The 23,637-nt window shown below is 42.6% G+C and overlaps 1 protein-coding gene across 1 annotated transcript; it reads left to right on the top strand.

Moving 5' to 3' along the window:
• Positions 1-5,258: 5,258 nt before the first annotated feature.
• On the top strand, positions 5,259-22,428 carry SLAMF7 (SLAM family member 7). The gene is made up of 7 exons (XM_082704319.1): positions 5,259-5,362; positions 15,662-15,994; positions 17,414-17,686; positions 17,899-18,015; positions 18,936-19,039; positions 20,442-20,510; positions 21,456-22,428. Exons 1-7 carry the CDS (start codon positions 5,308-5,310, stop codon positions 21,525-21,527), a joined length of 1,023 nt encoding a protein of 340 aa, XP_082560445.1. The 5' UTR covers positions 5,259-5,307; the 3' UTR covers positions 21,528-22,428.
• The last annotated feature ends 1,209 nt before the right edge of the window (positions 22,429-23,637 follow it).

Below are 23,637 nucleotides of genomic sequence, written 5' to 3'. Positions count from 1 at the left end.
GGCAGAAGGAAAGAGAAAAGCAGCCTCCCCGCGAGCGGGGAGCCACATGCAGACCGATCCCAGGACTCTGGTATCAGGACCCAAGCCAAAGGGAGAAACTTACTCAACGGAGCCACTCAGGCACCCCAAGTGAAGGATTTTGAGCAGATCGGTGATAGGCTTCATTTCCCAGGCTAGAAAGAAAGTTGATGAAGAGAAGGATGAGACTAGCAGCACGAAGATGCTACAAGAATCCAGCTACACAATAACGAAGTATCAGCAGCAGCAATGGTAGAGAGGCGGCAGGATGAGTCGGGGTCAGCAGGCCTCCATACTTGGCTTTGTTGGGGGGGGGGGGTGGAAATGAGAAAAAGAAAAGCCTCCTTGCTGATTTGGGTGGCCAGATCAGTGGATGGGGACATGAGGGATAATCTCAGTTTGGGATATGTTAAGTTTAAGATGTCTGAGGACTCCTGGGTGGCTCAGTCGCTAAGTGTCTGCCTTCAGCTCAGGTCATGGTCCCAGGGTCTGGGCTTCGAGCCCCACATCAGGCTCCCTGCTCAGCAGGAAGCCTGCTTCTCCCTCTCCAGCTCCCCCTTGCTTGTGTTCCCTCTTTCTCTGTGTCTCTCTCTGTCTGATAAATAAATAAATAACATCTTTAAAAAAAAAAAAAAAAAGACGTGTCGAAACTGGAATGTACAATAGACATGTGAGACATAATAATAATTCTTTCACCTCTGCCCACTTAGAAGTGACTCTCAGAAACTGGGGCAGTTACAGGAAAGCACAGCCACAGAGGCAAAGCTCGCTGATCTAACAGGACATGACAATCAGCAGAGTCCGAGCTTGTGAGCAGTCAGCAGGGGAACCAGGGCCCACAGAGGAAAGTCATATGCTCCCAGCTTCCCACACTGGGCTTGAGAACTTGCGTGTGTAGTTCTGCTCTGCCAACGGGAGTGTAGACTCCATGGCTATACTACAGAGAGGCCAGCAGCCAATGAGAAAGGAATATTCTCACTGGACTACAGCTGGTTTCTATGAAGTCTCCAAGTATTAATGTGCATTTCCAGGGAAGTTTTAACACTAATTTAAATATTTCAGAGTGAGTTGGAAAAGCATTCAACTGAAGATGTGCAAAAATTTGGTCAAATTATGATGAAAGTATATTAGTGAGAAAGATACCAAAAAGTTCCTGTATATTTTTTAGCTTAAAATTTATAGTTCTCTATTTTACATTTTAATGTCATGCTTAGTTATTTTACAAAGAAAAAAAAATGTAAATGATAATTGAGTACAAAATCACATCATAAGAAAAGTGACTGCTGTTCTTACTATATGGCTATTTTGCCTAATATATTCTAATTATTGGTGTTTTAAAAAGGAAATAACTATCGAAAGAGATATTTTTAAGTTAGATGAGTTGTAACTGTTATGGTTTAGACCAACAAACGTTTCTCACTTTGAGATGACACAGATTTCCCCCTAGAAATACAAGAACATTATTTTCCTTGCAAATTTTCTTTCATCCCCTAGAGTTTTTGAATCTACCCCCCCACCCCATATTCTGCTCTGCTCTGCACCCCATATTCTGCTCTGCTCTGCACCCCATATTCTGCTCTGCTCAATCTCACAGGAAATGGGACCCTGAGACCCTAAGAAATCCCACCCCTTTTCTGCTCCCAATTTTCCTCTCCAAATAGAAAAAAAAGGAATGATGAGTGTTATTCATAATCCCTCCCCTTTTATTACTCGAGACAATCACTCATTCATTTAACACATGTGTTGAGGATCTGCTATGTATCAGGCACTATTCTAGTCGCTGAGAATGGAGGCGTGAACACAACAAAGTCTTTCCTCTTATGGTTCTTGGATTTCAGTATGGTACATATTATGGAAAATAATAATAACAACAACAATAATAATAGCTAAGGGAATAGAAAGTAAAAGATCAGGGAGTGATATTTTAACAAGGGGACAAGAAGGCCCCCTCTAATAAGTAACCGGAGTAAAAAAATTTTTTTTAAACAAGGATTTTTTTTTTTTTAAGATTTTATTTATTTGATGGAGAAAGACACAGCAAGAGAGGGAATATGAGCACGGGGAGTGAAAGAGAGAGAAGCAGGCTTCCGGCAGAGTAGGGAGGCCGATGTGGGTCTTAATCCCAGGACCCTGGGACCATGACCTGAGTCAAAGGCAGACACTTAACAACTGAGCCACCCAGGCACCCCACACTGAGTAAATCGTAAGAAAGAGATAGCCATGTGGATATCCGAGGGAAGAGCTTTCCTGTAGTGTAAAGGCCTTGAGGGTGTGCTTGGGGTATTCAGAAACAGTGAGTTGATAGTTTAACAGATGTGGAACAGGATAGGGGGAAAGAGTTAGGAGATGACATCAGAAAAGTAGCTAAGAGCCATCATGCAGGGTTGGAGGCCCTGGAAAGTACTTTGCGTTTAATCCTAAGTGTTATGGGAAAAAATTGGCAAGCTGAGGAATAACATGATTTGGTTTACACGTTAAAAGTATCTCTCTAGTGGGGCACCTGGGTGGCTCAGTTGTTAGATGTCTACCTTCAGCTCTGGTCATGATCCCATGGTCCTGAGATCAAGTCCTGCATTAGGCTCCTAGCTCAGTGGGGAGCCTGCTTCTCCCTTTTCCTCTGTCTGCCACTCCCCATGCTTGTGCTTGTTCTCTCTTTCTCTCTTGTCAGCTTAATAAATAAAATCTTAAAAAAAAAAAAAGTATTTCTCTAGTGGCCAATGAAGAACAGGTTATAGGGGACTGAGGTAGAAGCAAAGATATTAAATAGCCACTGCAATAGGGCTGGCGAGAGATGGTAGTGCTGAAGGCTGGTAAGGGTGATAAGAAAGGTCAGATTCTGGGCATAGTCCAAGGTAGAAACAGTAGAATTTGCTGATATATGAGACATGAGATATAAGAAAGTAAATCAAGGATAATTATAATTTTCTGGCATGAAAACTTAATGACTAGAGCTACAATTTACTGAAAGGAAGACAAGTAGAGGAGTTAAAAGGTAGGGAAGCAAGAGTTTGATTTAGCACATGTGGAGTTTTGGATTCCTGTTATACATTCAAATGGAGATGCTGTGTAGGTGACCAGATATACAGACCTGGAATTCAGGAAAGAGTTCAGAATTTAAAACAAAATCAGGGTATTTCAAACCAAGAGACTAGATGAGACTCACTCAAGAATTGGAATAAATACAATGGTGAGTGTTGTGAAGTGTAAACCTGGCGATTCACAGACCTGTACCCCTGGGGCTAATAATACATTGTGTGTTAATAAAAATTAAAAAAAATATTTTTAAACAACAACAAAAAAGAATTGGGATTAAATAAATAAATGAGTTAAGTGTAAGGACCAAACTCAGACACTTTTCAATGTTTATAGATGGGAGAAATTTGCATCATTGAGCAAAAGAAAATGAGAAGGCTTGGGTAGGAAAAAACCAAAAGACTAATGAATCACTGACCTCTAGCTCTGAAACCTCTGAAAATATATAATGCTTTATATATAAATTGAATTTAAATAACTTTTTTAAGAAGGAAAGAAAGGAAGTAAGGAAGGAAGGAAGGAAGGAAGGAAGGAAGGATCAAGAGAGTGTAGATCCTCATGGGCCAAAATGTCTTTAAAAAGACGAAATGATTAACAAATGTTGCTGATATCTTTAATGTTACAAAAGCAATTACTTTGTTTCAGCATATGCTTTCTTTTTTGGTTTCTCTCTCCACATATATCTTGATGGGGTGCCCCAGGACTTTTCAGTGATGTCATTCTGGCCAATTTGGCCTCTTCCCATATCAAAATAGTTTATTTCCCCATCTTCCCAGAAACCTTGGTTTGGTCATCTCTAGGACAAGGAAAGCCATGACAGGAATCACCAAAGTGAAATTAAATGAGAATAAAGCAACTGCATCAAAACCATGGCTGGGTAGGTTTCAATAAAACACCTCCTCTCCAACCTCATTCTCTTTGCCAGGAATGTCAGAATCAAAATCACAACATTTCAAAGCTCCTGTTTCTACCATTGCCACGTTTGTAGTACCATGGTTTACAAATGGGTGATCCCTCACAATGGAAAAATCACTGCCTAGAAGTCACAGTATTTATGTTCTCCCCAGACTCTGCTAATAAAACATTGGGGAAAATATCTCTCTATCTCTTAATCAGACTAGGTCAAGGTTGGTAAACAAGTGTCAACCTGTAAGCCCAAATAGAAAAATATGGTTGGAGTCCTTGTTTACTCTTATTAATTCTCATAATTTGTCTGCATATTCTTTTGGATTTCCTATGTCAACAGTGATATGTTCAAAAAATAATAATAATTTGTCTCTCCTTTTCTAATCCACATACATCTTATTTATTTTTCTTGTCTCATTGCTTTGGCCAAGACACTAGTTAATTAATGAATAGTAACAGTAACTGGAGCAATTCTTATCTTATTCCTTACTTTGATAGTATTGCTTCTCAAGGCTCAGCTTTTATATGTGATGTTTGCTATAGTTTTTCTTTTTACCAATTTTTTACATATTTTTAAAATTATGAGTAAATACTAAATTTTACCAAATCTTTTATTATATAATCTGAAATGATCATATGTCGTGTTGTTTTCAGTCAATGTGATGGTTTACTAGTGAATGCTTATAATATTGGTCCATTGTCACATTCCTAGGATAAGTGATATTCGATCATGATGTATTTTTAACACACCACTGGTTTTGATTTGTTAATATTTCATTTGTAACTATGTTCATAAGTGATACTGGTCTATAATTCTTTTCCTGTTTTTGTATGGTTTTTAGTATCAAGGTTCCTTTTAGATGTATATCTTCTCATGTGTTGTGGGTCTCTTCATTGTTTCCCATTCACAGAGATTGATATTGTTATATCTCCTGCCACTTAGCAAAACTCAGTAAATATTATTATTTTATCCCTAATGCCTCCCTTTCCCCTCCTTCTAATCTTCTATTTCCTAACATTTCTTGTGTTCTGAGTATCTGAGAAGTCATATAATGTTATAGAAAAGACTGATCATATGGCTTTGATCAATTCTTAGCATCTCTGAGCCAGTGTTTCCTTATCTGTAAAATGGAGGGCTTCATCACTTTTGAGATTCCGCTCAATTTTTCCATCCTTTATTGACCACCTACAATTAACAAGTGAGGTAAACGTTGGAAAAAATTATAGACCATTCACTTTGACTTGTGATTTCATGACCCCTCCTACTTAGCAAAAATGCTACTTGTGAAAGATATGTGAGTACTGTGAGAGGAAGTAACACATTTTAGTGACTGTCGTCTAGAGAACAACATGCCTGGTCCCCGAGCATGCTTCCTTCTCATCCTTCTCCTCTGCCAGTTCACAGGTGAGTCCAGATTTCCCTGTTCTCCTGACTGCCTTCCCCATCTTGAGGCATATCTCCAGGCTTCTGGGTCCACTCTGGGACTCTGACCCAACTCAAGAAGCTCTGCTACTTCGTATCTTTTTATAATCTGTGGTTTCTAAATCAAATGACATAAAGAAACTAGGAGAGATAAAGAATGAATCTGAAGACAGACTTCCATTCCGATTGTCCTAGGAAAGGAAGGGCTGAAAGAAAGGGTGTTGGGAAGCAGACTGACCTGTGTTCTAATCTAGATTCTGTCATGAATTAAATAAAGAATGCTATCTTCCCTGAGCCTTAGCCCTCCTTTCCTTTGAACTTTAAAACCAAAATGAGATCATACAGGTGCATATTTATTTATTTATAAATATACATTTTAAATATTTCTGCTTAAACATATTTGTAAGTATTTATTTAGAAATATATTAGAAAAATATTTTAAATGATTATGTGTAACAATGATATTAGTGGAAGGAAACATTTGAACTTTCTCTCTTAGTCTGAACAATTCAGTTAGTCTCTACTTAGAAAACCACCTTATACTCTAGGTACTTTATGTCTAATACTATGAAGGACTGAGGAATTTTCTGTTCCTGTCACAAAGATTTTAGTCTTTGAAGGTTTTACTGCCCTCCTGGCTCTCAGATAGGACCTGGAGCCCTGTAAATTGGGAATTCTCTCTGTTCTTCAAACTCATGGGTACCACCATGAGATCTCCCTCTGAGGACTTGGTTGGTATGTTTATGTGTGCCCCAGCCTGCCTGAAGTGACCTGCCCAAGACCACACAGTCAGTCAATACTCCTAACCCTTTCCTTCCCACAACCTGGCCTCACTGAGTGTTCAGCAAGACTGTTGCCCTTCCTGAGTTCATTAGAACTTTGCATATTTAGGAAGCACCTGGTTCTAAGCAGGTGGTCCTAGAATAGGTTTCTCATTTTAAAAATCACTCCCTGAATAGAAATAGTGATCAGAAGTGGAACTTCATGGTGAAGTGGGGGAGTACACAGCAGAGCTCTTGAAAATCCCAGCTGTCTCCTGAAACCTCAACTATGAGCAGCAGGCACACATGTGTGTGCCCTGCTCCATGGAGAGGCTACGCAGTTCACTTCCCATGGATGAAAGGAGTCCAAGATTGCCCTTTATCTTTTCTTTATTGTGTTTCTATTGTGCTTCTGAAGAGCTTAAAGAAAGTATAGGGGGCGAGAGATGGGGATGGGTGATTGGGCAGAAGCTAGGGGACTCCTTTTCCATCAGAGAGGCTTTGATGCTATACAGTAACGTGTTTGATTCTGCATAGAGTTCATTTCATCAAAACTAACTCTTGCTTAAGAAAGAAAAAACCAGGGGCGCCTGGGTGGCTCAGTGGGTTGGGCAGCTGCTTTCGGCTCAGGTCATGATCTCAGGGTCCTGGGATCGAGTCCCGCATCGGGCTCTCTGCTCAGCAGGGAGCCTGCTTCCCTCTCTCTCTCTCTCTCTGCCTGCCTCTCCATCTACTTGTGATCTCTCTCTGTCAAATAAATAAATAAAATCTTAAAAAAAAAATTTAAAAAAAATAAAGAAAGAAAGAAAAAACCAGTTTTGGAAACTACTGTGCCACAGAAAGAGAAGTTTAAATCAGTACCAAAACTGATACACAGGGAACAGAGGTTTGCAAACCTTCCCAATATGCCACATGCCTTTGCCAACACTCATGCCCTAACACAACACATTCACATTCAAACTCCCTACTGTTCTGCCTCTCACTCATCTCCCCCTGCTCCTTCTTAAGCTCTTCAGAAATACACTGAGGCAGTGTTACAGATCTCAGGGGTGTTGGGGGCATAGCTTAGGAAGCTCTGCCTTAGGAGTCCTGGCTCCACTGACTTAGAGCATGTCACCATGACCTTTGGAGTATCAGTCTCTTCCTCTGTGAAGTGGGATGGGACTAAGTAGTCCCTAAGACCTCTTCCAGCTCTGAGGTGCTCTTGTTTCCATGAAGAGGATGCTATGATATGCTGGTACATTCTAATGGAGACACTGCATCTTTGGAGACTTGTTTGGGGACCAGGCCACCAAGCAGGAAGTGAGTTTTACACCTTCCCTTACCCTGAAGTCTTCCTCCTTGGTACCATCCCTTAATTCTTGCTGTACTGATGATGTCCCTTCCTCTTAATATGGATCCTTACCTCCAATCAACTCTTGAGTTTTGTTGGGTGGGGGGGAGCAGGTGAGGGAAAGAGGTGATAACCCAGAGGAAAAGGAGGTGGTAAAGGGGAGGAGGTGTTTACCTTCCTGTTATGAAGGGTATCTTAGGATTGACTCTTTTAATACCAAAATATCTGAGTCTTGGGTGGGGCAGAAGACAGAGGGTCTCCAGCTCCAGGTCCCTCCACCTCCAAAGGCAGGTTGGCAGGGAATGCTTGCTGCAGGAGATCTCACCATGCATGGTGACTGGACAGTGTTTTGCCATGAATTAGCCAGTGAATGGTTTGTAGGCATTAGGTTCCAGACCACCTTCTGAAAATCTCATCCTGCTGAGAAGCCATCCAAAGAAATTTTGGGAAATCTGTTTCTCACTTCTAGCCCTCCTTGGGGAAATGAGAATTAAAAATGAGAAGCCGTCACAAGGCCTGTCTCATAACACTGTTCCTCACCCTTCCCCCCCCACCTCCTACTGTGTGGCAGAAAGCTCTGTACTTCTCGAAATGCTTTCAAATCCGTATTCGCCCTTCATCCACCCCAAGTCCTCACAAATGAAGGTTATTTTTCTTTTTGAGACTTGAGAACACTGTAACTCAGTGTGGTAAATAAGTAGTAGAAAGAATGTGAGCCTCTGACACAAAAGACCCAACTAGCTCCACATCCCAAGTCTACCATTTCCCAGTTTGGGACCTTGGGGGAAATCACTCAGCATCTTAGAGCCCCAGTGTCTGCATTAATAAAATGGAGCTTAATTAACCTCTATCCCATGGAATTACTTTGAGGGTAAAAACATGATGGCCCTTAAATCAGTTTATGAGCCAAGGAGTGATTTCAAGGGTTTGTTGTTTATTACGGAGGAACCAGAATGAACCCAGGTCTCCTGACTCTCAATTAAGCCAGAGCACTACCTCTTTACACTGTTCCATGCTGCCTGGAGGAGAGGCCAACCCCACCCTTCTCTGGGTGCAACCCCAGAGCCTACCACCAGGTAATCTGGAACCTAATGTCTTTATATCAACTATTGGTCTACAAAGGGTATGTCCAATCACCACCCAGGACAATAACTCCTTCTGGGGAATTTAAAGTGGAAAAAGAAGGGACATTTGAGGTAGAATTTCAGGGAGTGGGTGTAAGGAAAAGGTGGAGACTTATTCAGGGAAGGGCTTTGAACTAGGTTTTAGGGGTCTTGAATATGATTTGGATAGGCAGAGAGTAGGATAAAGCACAAACAAAAATGTGAGGTACAAAGGAAACTGGGGGTCAGGTGAAGGAGACCTGGCTGCTTGTCTGGTGAGAGCAAGTGGATGCTGGTCCTCAGCTTCACGTCTTAGAGCAAAAGCCCAGGGTTTTTCAGGTAAGTCAGCCCAGGTCATGTGATACTGCTGAGCTGATTACCATGCCAGAGGTAGTCTACCACCGGAACTGGGTTCCTGTCAGTCTTACCCAACCCAGTTGGCTGCTATTAAATGAAGAAAGGATGGAGTGGATGCAGAAAAGGCAAGTTAGGACATTCACTACACTGATCTAAGTGGGAGGGTAGCTGAGTTTCATGGGGTCCAATCCTCCCAGGCCTCGTAGTTGGGTGTTAGTAGCCACTCATTCTCTAGAGTCTTCCAATCTTACAAATCATGCTCAATTTTGGTATTGTAGGTTCTCCAAATGCCTACTACATCCCCTTTCATATCCCATACAGCCATTTATTTAATGGCTGTCTCCTAGCTCTGAGAGCACATGGGTCAGGATGGTATCCCTCCCTAGTTATGTCCTCAGCGCCTAGACAGTGCCTGGCACAAATATGGAACGAAATAAATTCTTGCGAGAGGAAAGAATGACTGAGTGAAGAAAACACGACCTGCATAGACAAGGTAAAACTCAACAGGATTGCTTCAGGTGGTAAAGCCATCACAGAATGGGGGACTTCAGGCCAGCCTTGGGCAGCTGAGAGAAGTCTCTTGTTTCTGGATCCCTTTTCACAATCAAGTCTGGGAAACTCTTTCCACAGAAGAGGAAACAAAACTGGCTAGGACTGGCTAACCCTGCCTCTTATCATCTGAACTCACACTTGGGGAATAGCATGGAGCTACTTTCTTCTTTCATGACCCCTTTATTTATCCTAAAGATATAATTATGATAGAAACAATATACGCCCTCTAGGCTTGTGTTGACAACTTGCACTGGGTCATCTTCCAATTTCATCCTTACAAGGAGCAGTGAATTTGGAGACTTTTTTTATATCCTCACACAAAATTCACCTGTCTTGGCATTCGCTCAGAGAATACAGCACACCACGTGTGTGAAGAAGTGAAAACAATGATTGCCCGTGTCTAAATGTGTGCACACCAGCTATAGTACTAAAGTCATATTCTTGCTGTCTCCCTGATTTCAACATCTCTCCCAAACCTTGTGTGAAAATTCAGGGTTGCAGCTACTTGGAGCCAAGTAATAACTGCTTTCTTTGACTGCAAAATATTCACCTTATTGTTGATGTAAAAGGATACATACATTATAGGATCCGTCGAAAATTCAAACTGACACTGATTTTGTAGCATGGACTAGGACTACTTTCATACCATGGAGATGATCAAAGACAGAGCAACTAGAAATCATCCTGCCTTAGTATTTAGGGATGCAAGGGAGAGGGGTTTTGAAAAATCAGATTATTTAACAGATTGATTTAATAAAGACTTGAGAGATCCAAATTATATATGCACTGACTGATGGGGGTGAGGAGACAGAAATGTTTGAAAACAGGAATCAGCCCCCAGAAAAGACTTTTACCAGGGGATAAGCCAGTACTCTTGGAGACAAATTTAGCAAAAAGATTTGGTTAAGATCCAAAAACTGTAGGAGCGTCCAGGCAGCTCAGTCAGTTAAGTGGCTGCCTTTGGCTTAGGTCTTGATTGTGGTGTCCTAGGGTGAAGCCCTGAATCTGGCTCCCTGCTCAGCCAGGAGGCTGCTTCTCCCTCTACCCCTCCCCCTTGTCATGCATGTGTGTGCACTCTCTCTCTCTTTCAAATAAATAGATAAAATCTTTAAATTAAAAAAAAAATCCCAAAATTGTAATCAAGTCGCTTGGTTAACATTTGGTAGCATCAGGATTCCCTTTCTCTGGGGCACTTGTAAAGCAGCTTGTGCTTGAAGGTCACCAAAAGACACAAAGGGGTAATCAGATTCTGTGAGGTCCAAGGGCTTCAGAATTGACAGCTGAGCCCTCACTGCTGAAGAGGAGCAAGGGAGAGAGCTGGAGTTGGCAATAGTGCTCCAAGCCCCTCAAACTGAGCCAGGCTGGAAAGACCTCAAGCTCCAGAGCCAGAATGGCATTGAGTAAATCCTCAAATCATCACCTACTAGCTTTGTGCCTTTGGAAAAGTTATTTAGGTTTTCTTTGAATCTCAGTTTTCTCATCAAATCAGGAGTTAATAAGCTTGTGCTATGAAGGGTCAAATAGTAAATATTTTAGTCTTTGCAGCACAATAATTTTTGTCACAACTACTCAGCTCAGCCTTTGTAGTGGAAAACCAGCCATAAACAATATGTAAATGAAAGAACATGGCTGTCTCCTGGGGCACCTGTCTGGCTCAAGTGCCAGGAAGTTGGTTGGGCTTCCCATTCTTGGTTTCAACTCAGGTCATGATCTCGGGGTTGTGGGATAGAGCCCCTAACAGCGGCTGCACTCTGCATGAAGTCTACTTGTCTCTTCCCTTCCCCTCTGTTCCTCTTCATCCCAACTCTCTCTCTTTCTAAAATAAATAAGATCTTTAAAAAAAAAAAAAAAAAAAAAAGACCGTGGAGGTGTCCAAATAAAATCTGATTTACCAAAATAGGCAACAGGCCACATTTGGCCCATGGACTATGTAGGTGGCTGATGTCTGTGTAAAAGGAGTAAGAGTCCTGGTTTTTAGGATTGCTTTAGGTATTGGGCATAATCTTTATAATAAATGTTTGGCACAGAAACAACCTTAATATATAATATCTATATTGGGGACTATTGACGGAGTAGTTGAGTTTTAAAAGGAACTATAGAAATAAATCCCTAGTCGGGGCGCCTGGGTGGCTCAGTGGGTTAAAGCCTCTGCCTTCGGCTCAGGTCATGATCCCAGGGTCCTGGGATCGAGACCCACTTCGGGCTCTCTGCTCCGTGGGGAGCCTGCTTTCTCCTCTCTCTCTGCCTGCTTGTGATCTCTGTCAGATAAATAAATAAAATCTTTTAAAAAGAAAGAAAGAAAGAAAGAAAGAAAGAAAGAAAGAAAGAAAGAAACCCCTACTGAAGCAATTTTGGATAATTGGAGAGGCCAGGACAGGAATTTGGTCTGCTAGAAGGAGAATGAGTTGCATCAGTGCCAGGGTGGTAGAAAATATGATGGTAAGACTCAACACCAAAAACTCCCAATAATCCAATTAAAAATGGGGGCAGAGAGGGGTGCCTGGGTGGTTCAGTGGGTTAAGCCTCTGCCTTTGGCTCAGGTCATGATCTCGGGGTCCTGGGATCGAGTCCTGCATCGGGCTCTCTGCTAGGCAGGAAGCCTACTTCCTCCTTTCTTTCTCTCTCTCTCTCTCTCTCTCTCTGCCTGCCTCTCTGCCTACTTGTGATCTCTCTCTGTCAAATAAATAAAAAATCTTTAAAAAAAAAATGGGCAGAGAACCAGAATAGACTCTTTTCCAAAGAAGACATACAATGATGACCAACAAACACATGAAAAGATGCTCAACATCACTAATTAGCAGGAAAATGCAAATCGGCCACAAGGAGATATCAGTTCATACCAGTCAGAATGATTAGTATCCAAAAGACTATAACAAGTGTTGGCAAGTGTACGGAGAAAAGGGAATCCTAGCACACTGTTGGTGGGAATGTAAATTGGTGCAGCCACTGTGGAAAACAGTTTTTTCAAAAAGTTAAAAATAGAAATACCATACGATCCAGTAATTCTACCACTGGGTATTTACCCAAAGAATACAAAGACACTAATTCAAAAAGAAATATGCACCCCTGTGTTTAACGCACCATTATTTAGAATGGCCAAGATATGGAAGCAGCCCAAGTGTGTATCAGTAGATGAAGGGATAAAGAAGATATCGTATATATACACACAATGGAATATTACAACCATCACAAGGAATGAAGTCTTGCCATTTCCAACACGAATGGACCCAAGTGAAATAAGTCAGACAAAGACAACTACCATATGATTTTACTCGTACGTGGAATCCAAAAGAGACAAACAAAACCAGAAACAGACTCACAAATACAGAAAACAAACTGGTAGTTGCCAGAGGGAAGAGGTGGTGAGGGAATGAATCAAGTAGGTGAAGAGGATGAAGTGGTACAAACCTCCAGCTAGAAGAGAAATAAGTCAGTCTGGAGGAGATCCTGCTGAGTGAACTAAGTCAAGCAGAGAGAGTCAGTTATCATATGGTCTCACTCACTTGTGGAGCATACGGAATAACACAGAGGACAGTAGGAGAAGGAAAGGAAAAGTGAATGGGGGGGAAGTTGGAGGGGAGACAAACTATGAGAGACTGTGGACTCTGAGAAACAAACTGAGGGTCTTAGAAGAGAGGGGGATGGGGGATGGGTGAGCCTGGCGGTGGGTAGAAGGAGGGCACGGATCGCATGGAGCACTGGGAATGGTGCGTAAACAATGAATCTTGGAACACTGCATCCAAAACTAATGATATATTATATGGTGGTTAACATAACACAATTAAAAAAAAAAAGATAAGTGAGTCACAGAGATGAAAAGTACAGCACAGGGAATAGAGTCAGTAATGTAATAAGGGCACCTGGGTGACTCAGAGGACTGAGCCGCTGCCTTCGGCTCAGGTCATGATCTCAGGGTCCTGGGACGGAGCCCCACATCGGGCTCTCTGCTCAGCGGGGAGCCTGCTTCCCCATCCCTCTGCCTGCCTCTCTGCCTACTTGTGATCTCTCTGTCTCTGTCAAATAAATAAATAAAATCTTTGAAAAAAAAATGATGTTGTAATAACTTAGTATGGGGACTACACTTATCATGGTGAACACTGCATAATGTATAGAATTGTTGAATTACTATGTGGTACACCTAAAACCAATATAATTATTATATATCAACTGTATTTCAATTAAAAATATATGGTAACAGACCAAGATTTGACATCAAGTAGAACCAGGATGCTTGGTCAATCACACAGGGCCAATTAGCCACAGTGTCCGGGGCCCACAGTTATTTGAATTTCTTTCAGAATCCGAAGAAAAATAAATATAATAAAAATAATTAATGTGTAATAATGAATCCAGCTGGCATTACATTCATTTTTATACCAATGCAGTCATAAAGTATAATTTTTAATATCTTTTATGGATGAAGGCAAAAGTGAATACAGCCTACAAAAGTCAGAGTGCAGCCCAACAGCTGCCTCGTTATAATACAACTGTCGGGATCTTATAGCTTGGTTGCTTTATTGGATTTTAAAAAGATGTTCCAGGGTCATCTGGCTGGCTCTGTTGGTGGAGCGTGACTCTTGAACTCAGGGTTGTGAGTTTGAGCCCTACCTTGGGCATGGAAATGACTTTAAAAAGTTTTCTTTCTTTTTTTTTCTTTTTTTCCTTTCTTTCTTTCTTTCTTTCTTTCTTTCTTTCTTTCTTTCTTTCTTTCTTTCTTTCTTTCTTTCTTTCTTGTGCTTTCTTTCTTTCTTGTGCTTTCTTTCTTTCTTTCTTGTGCTTTCCATGATGGAATTAATAAAATTACTCTTAGACATTTCAGCATGACGCATTATGTTAAGAGGTAAAATGGAAAATAACTGGGTTTTGTACTTGTATGGAGAACACCTTTAAGAAGACTTGGGTTCTGGTTTTGGTTTTGCCACTATTTGTGATCCTTGAACACTTTCTCAGTTTCTGCTGTTTGGTTTTCTCATTTGTAAGCGATGATGGATGGGAACTCGATCCTGTGAGTACTGATGTGAGCTCTGCCTCTTACTGACTGTGTACCTCTAAATTTCCTTTCTGCTCTGTACTATCCCAAGTCTGTCCTTCAGATCTTAACAGGTAGAAGACTCATCCCCCACAGTTGTTCACTGGAAATGCTCCATGGGCCACTTCTGAAAGCTTTTCCCACAGCCATTCTTACTGTTTTCTGCCTGGAACCACATAACCAGTGGTGGTTGTTCATAGGTCATACTTTTTGAACTAAGATTACGGTGAGACAAAAATTTCTTGGGGAAGTGAACCCCTACTACAACTCTTAATATTTGGGGGTGAGTATCATAAGTCGGTCTAGGCATCCTACAGAGCGTCCAGTGCTCTTTTGCCTTTCCACTCAAGGAAGGACACTGAGATTCAAGTGAATGAGAACCTCACTAGGGGATATCAAATGCACTTTCATCTATCATAAAGCAGAAGATGAAACACCTACAAGCTTCCCAGCTATTGTTATCATTAAGAACTTAGAGCTCCCTTCCCAGTGTCCTGATCTCTGCTTGAGAACCACTGCTCCCCCCACCCCCTACCCTCCCTCATCAGACAAGCTGCTGTTTCTGCATCTGCAGCAAAATCACTTCTCCCAGGAGCAATCTGGGAGTCCAAAGGGGGGTTTGGACGATAACCTCACCACTTGTCTCCCGACAGGAACTTGTCCAAGATGGAGATGGGCCTCATGACTTACCTCAGAGCATGAGATCTTCCAGCCTGAGGTCTCTGGGAAAGGGCGGGTTCACCTGCAGTCCCTCCTTTCAGGCAAAGTATTCTTTTTTTTTTTTTTTTTTAAGGTTTTATTTATTTATTTATTTGACAGAGATCACAAGTAGGCAGAGAGCCAGGCAGAGAGAGTAGGAAGCAGGCTCCCTGCTAAGCAGAGAGCCCAATGCAGGGCTTGATCCCAGGACCCTGGGATCATGATCTGAGCTGAAGGCAGAGGCTTTAACCCACTGAGCCACCCAGGAGCCCCTGGGCAAAGTATTCTGACCTTATTGCCTTTGGGTGAGGTTTCAAAGGGCTTCCCAGGGCCTGGTTGGGTTGGCCCCAGAAGGTTTCTTGGGACCTTCCCAGCACCCAAAGTAGGTGAGTAATTGGTGGCAAGGGCAGAGACCTAGGTTTACTTTATGGTTCTCTGTGTCTGCAGGGCCAGTAACCTCTGGAGTTCTGAAGGACCTGGTCGGTGACCTTGGTGGGTCTGTGACTTTCCCTCTGAAGCCCCCAGGAGTTCAGATTGAAACCCTTGTCTGGATCTTCAACACAACCCCTCTCATTACCATACAGCCCAAAACACCAGAGAACCAAACCAATGTTATAGTGACCCAGAGTCATAACAAGGAAAGGATGGACTATCTACGTGGAAACTATTCCCTGAAGCTCGGCAAACTGGATAAGAGTGATTCGGGTGATTACAGCGTGTTTATCTACGGCTCTTCCATGGAAGAGCCCTTCATCCAGCAGTATAGGCTGCGTGTCTATGGTGAGCAGACTCAGTTCTAAATGTGGATGACTGACTTCATGAAGTGGTTGACTCTCTGATATTCGAGATATTCAAGCAAAGATTGGGTAAACATTTGGCAAGAATGTAGAAGAGGGAAGTCTTGCATGGATGAAGCAAATGTAGTTAATTCCTAAGGCCCCTTCCTATTCAGAGGTTCTGCCAAGAGGCAGTGCAGTGTAGAGGATGAGTGATAGGGGAAGCAGGGATCACACAAGTCAAATGTTGGCTTCTCTACCTACTAAGTGCATGGTGCTAGCCAGATTACTTAAACTCTGTGAAACTTCATTTTCATATCTATAGTGGGGAGGAAGGTGATACTTATTTTAGAAAGATTATTGCATATAAACATCAACTACACCTCTTTCCCTATGGGTAGGGAAAACACAGCAATCAAAAGGAAGATAAAAATATCAGCTTTATTTTTTTTCTGGTGAAGCTAGATAGGAGAAATATTTTCCCCCAATTCTAGACATTGGAGCCCATTCAGTTCAGATAACCTTACAAAATAATTACTCAACCAGTTACAGGAATAGCTGTCTTACACACCAAGCAGTAGGATCAGGGACAGCCAGAGATGGGCCTCCAGGTTTGCCTTTAAGAGGTAGGCCATGTACCTTGATCCAGGTGTGTCTTCCATATATACATAGTTGAAAGGAACAGAGGGCATGTGTCAGCTGGGGGGGGGGGGTAGCAAACCACATTTAAACTGCAATCTTTTTTTTTTTTAATTTTTTTTCTTTAAACAGAAATCTTAACTTTCTCAGAGTAGAGAAGGTAATAATAAAGAAAGGATGTTGGATGTCAGACTCAACATCTCATCAACGAACCAATTGCTCATCCTCTCAGGGAGAACAGTGAGCATGAGAAAGAGAGGGCCAGAAATATTATTCCCAGACTATTCTCTTCTGGAGAGTAAACTGAAAGTCTCTTCAAAGAAACCTAAAGACCAAGGAATAGGGAGCCTCTAAAAAATAAAAATTAAAAAAAAAAAAAGATAAAATTAGCTCACATCTGTGCTGTGAAGTGTGTAAACCTGGTGATTCACAGACCTGTACCCCTGGGGATAAAAATATATGTTTATAAAAAATAAAAAATTAAAAAAAAATTAGCTCACATCTAAAATACATCTGCATGAGCCTGGCTATATAGCTTTGCTTTGAAAATGGCAGCTGCATTCTTGTTGTATTATTATTATTTCTATTGCTACTGTTATTTATATATAACTGTGGGAAAGCCAACCTAGACAGTTCTTTTTTCCAGATAAGAATCAGAATTCTGTTCTGAATTGTTTCTTTCTCTCCACTCTGTAGCACCCCCAGAGATTCAGGTCCAAGGTATGCAAGAATAATTCAGAAAAGGCATAGTTTCTACCCTTGGTTGTCCAATTCTCTTCTGCAGAGCACCTGTCAAAGCCCAAAGTTACCATGGGTCTGCAGAACAACGAGAATGGCACCTGTGTGACTAATTTGACATGCTTCATGGACCAAGGAGGGGAGGATGTGACCTACAGCTGGGAGTCCCTGGGGCAGGAAGCCAATGAGTCCTATATTGGCTCCATCCTACCCATATCCTGGAGGCTGGGAGAAAGGGGCATGACCTTCATCTGTGTGGCCAGGAACCCCATCAGCAGCAATTCTTCAAACCCTGTCTTTGCCTGGAAGCTCTGTGAAGGTGACTGTTTCCCCTTTTTCTCTAGAAACTTCTGTCTGGGGACCTATACCTTCTTCAGTTCCTGGTCTGAATGGGAATAGCCCATGAAAACTGAGGGCTCCTGGGAAGTCACCAGACTGGGAGGAAGGTGGCAGTTGCTCCAAAAGCTGGGTCACTTTTCCCTCGCTGTCTCTTCTCCCTTCCCCGTGTCTCCAACTGTTCTCTCTCTAAAGGTACTCCTGATGACCCGGAACCTTCCATGTTCCTGTACCTTCTGGGGCTGGTCTTCCTGTTCAGCGCCGTTGCCTTGGTTTCAGTAATTCTAATTATGCGGAGAGAAAGAAGAAAAGGTAGACCATGCACTAGTTTTGTCTTCAGCCTCATTCCTGCATTTGCCCCCTCATTTCTTCAACAAACATATGTTAAACTGTGTGTCAGGCTTGGTACTAGGCACTAAGGGTACAGAAATGAAGAGGCCATATTCTGTGTCCTCAAGGAGAGCACAGTCATCCTGCACTCCTCAGTTCTGGAGTAAGAGAGTACTTGAGTCCATAATTTATCTCCTAAGTTCAATTCCTCCCAGTTCCCTCTCCAGGGCTAACCCTTCTCCTTTCCCCCGAGGGCCTTTCTGGTGTGGCCCTCCTACTGACACACGCCCTACACTACTGACTCCACTCCCTGACCTGGGGCATGGCCTCCAATTCTGAGGTCCCATACACCAACACACTCCTGTCAGCCCTCCAAATCCCTATCCCTTTCAGAGCCCCAACCCATACCCAGTCCTCCTCATTAGATCAACTCCAGAGACCTCTCTTTACTCCCATCTCAGTCTGGACACATTCCTCCTGGAGAAGGCTATCTCTGTCTCTCTCCATGCCAAACCCCATGCTCTGCATCCCTAAATATTGCTGCCTTTTTTTTTTTTTTCTTCTCAGATTCCCTGATACTGTCCATGTGGAGTGTTAGGGAGGGACCTAAGCAGCCGTTGTGTATAAACTGTAGGTGTTAAGATCTTTCCTCCTCTCAAACGCACTCTGAAAGGGTTTCTGACTTTCTCTGCTTCCCCTTTGGCTGCCTTGGTCCACAAATTGAGAAGTGAAGTAAACAGGGTAAACAGCTCTTTATGGGATCTCCCTGGGTTTAGCATGGAACGTCCCATGTCCCAGAAACCAGCATGGTGGTCACCCTAAGTGGGTCTTCTGAGGGGTAGGCTGGTGGGGTGGTGAATCAAAGGAGGGTCCGCTCTGATTCCCTCCCTCCTTGGTTTCAGAGTCCATTGAAGAAAAGAAGAGAATGGATACTCATCACGAAATTCTTAACTACTACCCCCCTTCTGGAGAGACCCCGGTGTATGACACAATCACCGGCATTAATGTGAGTCCTTTCCCGTCTTTCCTGGGACCTAATCTTCCTCTCAAGGCCCTCCTTGCTTTAGTTGAGATTTCTCTGTGGACTTGGACAACATGGAATATGAGGACGCATAGCCCTTGAAACCCAACACGCCTGTGTCTCCCTAAGTCCTTATGAATGCTTTCTCGTGCAGGAGTCAGTGACCTCTGGTTCTGAGCCCTGGGCTCTGACCCAGCCAGTAATGCTTGCCCTGTGATCTATAGAATTCTATTTTCCCTCCACTGTTTACAAGGGCCACTCAACAGGCCAAATTTCTTTTGCAAAGAACAGCAGATAGGGAAGTGTGTGTTTGGTCTGATGTTTGAGTTATGATGTCAGAACATGGGCTATAGAGATGCCTTTTCCATCTAGAGAAGACTCAGGGGCCCATGGTTGCTCTGGGCCCACATTCAAGCTTTCTAGGTGTGGGTCACCAAGCTGAGGTAAACAACTACATGGTCAATTCAAACAAAACTCTTCAAAAAGAAGTTCATAAGAATAAAGTTTAAAGAAACTCAAATAATAAGATAATTGTGAGGCATGACCTTGACAGACAACTTTGACGGGCCCCCAGGAATCACTGTAGCCCCAGGTGGGCCTGCTCCTTAGAGGGCATAGAACACTTTCCACATTGGCCCATTCAGTGAAGAAATAAAAGCTGCCCTTTGGGGCCTCAGAATGCCAGCTTCTTCCAGCCCTTGGTGTGTCAAGTTATATCTGATCTACCACATTTCTGAGAGGAGATATTACGCTTTCTTTTGAAGCCGTTAGTGTCCTGAGAGCTCCTTTCTGCCTCCCAGGGGTGACTGTTCTGGGCTCCACACAGCCTGGCTTATATCAAAACCAATTGCTCTATCACCAGCCTCCTTCTTCCCTGCTCAAGACACACTCTCAGGAGACCACAGGACTGTCCTGGGTGTCAGGAAGAAACTTCACTGACCCAGGATACTTTTCTCCAGCCTGGAAGTTGCTTTTGCTGTTGCTGTCATTGCAGTTTTGTTGTTTTGACCCATCGGTCGTCCTCACATATTTGCTCCAAGGGTCCTTCAGGCTAAAGCAAAGTTTACTTGCAACATTAGCCATATTACTTCAAATTATCCTTCGATCACCTTAGGCTTCTCATAGCTCATGAGACTTCTATATATTATACATGTTTTGATTTATTTAAACACAACACAATTTAGAAATCTGGCAATTGCTTCTTGGAAAAATGTTATTACTAATTATAATAGCACTTACCAACAAGAGCTCCTCCCTTTCCCACCCCTGGGCCAGAAGCTCTCTTCCGCCTTGCTCTTCCTCCCATCTCGGCTTTCCTTCCTGGATTCTGCCCGTCTCTTTGGGTTTGTCTAAGGGACCTATGATTGCTTTTTTCTTTTTTTAACAGGACACTATTCCAGAGTGTCAACAAATACTAGCAAATACACTTTACGCCTCTGTGCAAATACCCCAAAAGGTAAGAAGCTTTAGAGCCACGATTCACCTTACTTGTCTCATCCTTTTTGTTGGTTCGAGCTTAGCTGAAACTGTGTCGGGCCCCAGCGATCTTGTATTCTCTGGTATTAAAATTTCCCCGGCACATTCCCTTTCCCTTTGTTTAGGGTTATACAAGAATATATGGAATAAGTGAGAATTATGAGTCGAATGGAGTAATATGGAACAAACAGATGGAGAGAGGTTCTAGGTAGAGATGATCAAGAAAATCAGTAGGGTCCTGAGGATTTGGATGGAGAAAAGCCCATGGCTCAGGCTGTGCCTCAGAAGGGAGAGATTGCTGGGGAGACAACTCCAGCTTGCTTCTGAGCTACCAGTAAGCTGGAGGCAAGAGAGATTTTTAATACTTTTCTTTGTGATGTAGCTATGTTACGTCTGGTTTGCATCCTCTCCCCAGACTACTAATGGGCTAAGTTTTTTTTTTTTTTTAAGATTTTATTTATTTATTTGACAGACAGAGATCACAAGTAGGCAGAGAGCCTGATGCGGGGCTCGATCCCAGTACCCAGGGATCATGACCTGAGCCGAAGGCAGAGGCCCTAACCTACTGAGCCACCCAGCCGCCTCTAATGGGCGAAGTTTTAAAGCTTATTCCCTCACAGATCATACCTGGCAGAAATAGTGATACCTTCCTGTCTCCCCTTCCAACCAGGTCAGAAAAATCAAGAATGAGTAAAGCAGTTTGCATAGTAATGGGGAAAATAATAGGATTATTGGAAGTAAAGTTCAGTTCATAAAGCGTTCAAAAAAGTAAATGTGATTTAACCTTAAGTAACAGTTTCTCTACAGCGGGAGGTTTGGGTTGGATGACCTTAGCAAGGAAGGGTGTCTGGGATGGTGGGGTCTCCTGGTGGGATCCAGCGCCCTCTCACCTCCAGCAACCTGCATCTTTCTATCTGCCTAACAGACGGAGCAACCCCAGTCTCCACTCACATCACCAGACACACCAAGGTTATTTGCCTATGAGAATGTCATCTAAACAGCAGCGTGTCCCTTCTGCCTCGCCTCAAAGAAAAATAAATCACTGAATTGACTGGAAATACTGAGGAAGAATGAAGAACACTGACTTCCTTCCAGAATAACTATCCTCTATGCTCCTTCAGATTTGAGTTCCTAATTCCATTCACTCCTGAGAAATCTCCTCAACCCCCAGATGTGTAATGGTCTCTTCCTGGAAATGTTACTGTGAATTGATCAGCCAGTCCCAAGGAAGAGGCTTAAAAGTATCTCTATTGAAATGTACATTCACTGTCCAATCATAGGAATGACAACTCCCATTCCAGGGCTTGGAGATAGGACTAGACCAAGAGTCTGGTGACCAAAAGAGTGAGAACCTAGGAATGACAGATATTTCCAGAAAAAGCAGATGTAGTCCCCAGAAATGGATTCCTTAACTAACTCATTACCAATGTGCCTGGTACTGTGCTGAGTTTACACTGATTTTGCTCGGGTGTGCTCTCTGCTCTCATGAAATTGGTTCATCATGAATGAGTTCTGTGGGCATTAGCAGCGGATCTGACTGCAAATTCCCCATAACCAGAGAGGCAGGTGTGAATCCGTAGGACTTGGGAGCCAAAGTGTATGAGGACAGAGAAGCCAGGCAGAAGACTGGTTTTGTCTGGATGGATACTCCAAAGTGTGCTTGACCTGAGGACAATGAAGGACCGCAGGCCCAGCTTCATTTACACTCTGTGCTGCCAGTGAGAAGCCAGAGCCATCTCAACGGAGAAAGTGAACCTGAAGATACATTTAGAATCTATTGAAAAGACTTGGAATTAGGGGTGACCATATGTAAATATTTAAAGTCACATAAATCACTTAATGAATATTTATTGAGGATCTCTGCCAGGTCAGTCTGGCAAATAAAACAGACATAATCCTGCCTCCCTTTTTACAGTTTACCTTTTTAATGAAATGAGAAACAGGGGGAGGAGGACAGTTGCTTTTGATATGTTTCTGAACACATTTTGAATGAAAATATTGGGGAGGCATCTGATGCCCTAGGTCTGAGGGGTGTAAACTGTTAAATGAAACAGCTGAAACAGTGTTGCTTGAAGTCCTTCATTCAAAAGAAAGTAACTCATGGATTGGGGAACACACTGACTCAGAAGCACTGGGTACTCTTCTCAAGGGATTTTGGGCAAGACCAAGTTTTACAAAGCATTAGAAGAGACAACATGGAAGCAGGGCCCAATTGGCTAGGAGGGTGGGGATTTCCTGAGTAAGGCGAACCTCCCAACAACAGGTGAGTTTTCTAAGGTGTTTCCAAACGCCTTCTCCCATGCCCATTCACATCTCACAACCTTTGCAAAGGGCTGGTTGCTTTTATGTGACGTTTCATTCTGTCGTTTTGTTCTCACATGACTCCCATGAGGCAAGCTGGGCTTATGACCCTTCTACAAATGTTGAAATTGAGACAAGGAGAAACTTCAGTATGTGATCAAAGCTATTAAAAACAACAACAACAACAACAACAACAACCAGTGCACACTCTACCTACCAGCCATCATTCACCAAAGGAGGGTGAGGAAGATGGAGCTCAAAAGAGGGGTGGATCCCCCTCCCCAGGTGTAGCATGGAGAAAAGGACATAGTTTTTAGAGACATGCAGGCCTGGGTCAAAAGCCCTAACTAGCAGAATGACCTTTGCCAAAGACTTGGGTTCTGTGAACTTCTACTTTCTTATTTCTAAACCTTATAAGGTTTGCAATGTGGGATTATATGAAACAACTGTGAGTACATGGTATATAGTAGAAGATTCATACATGGCTCATGATGCTTAAGGAAGGGAATAATACGGGGGAAATGGTTAATTTCCCATGTCAACTTAGCATAAGATGCAGAAGCATTAAAATGAAGAATCAGCCCTTAAAAGAAGGTGTCTGGAGAAGAGAGGAGAAATTTTCTCTTCTTTCTTTCTAGGTTCTTTGGCTGGTATAATAATTAGATTGACAAAAGCCAGATTAATAAGTCAAAAATCTTGATCTTATATGTATGAGAGCCCCATAAAAAATATGAGACTCAAAACTTCTCAGGCAATTAAGGGTTTTATACCATCTTGAACTAAGGAAAGGGGTAGAGGTCTGAGAT

Source organism: Mustela nivalis (genome assembly GCF_964662115.1).
Source record: "Mustela nivalis genome assembly, chromosome: 16".
Taxonomy (NCBI): domain Eukaryota; kingdom Metazoa; phylum Chordata; class Mammalia; order Carnivora; family Mustelidae; genus Mustela; species Mustela nivalis.
Note: the sequence above shows the minus strand (reverse complement) of the source record. Positions and strands in the feature narration are given on the sequence as shown.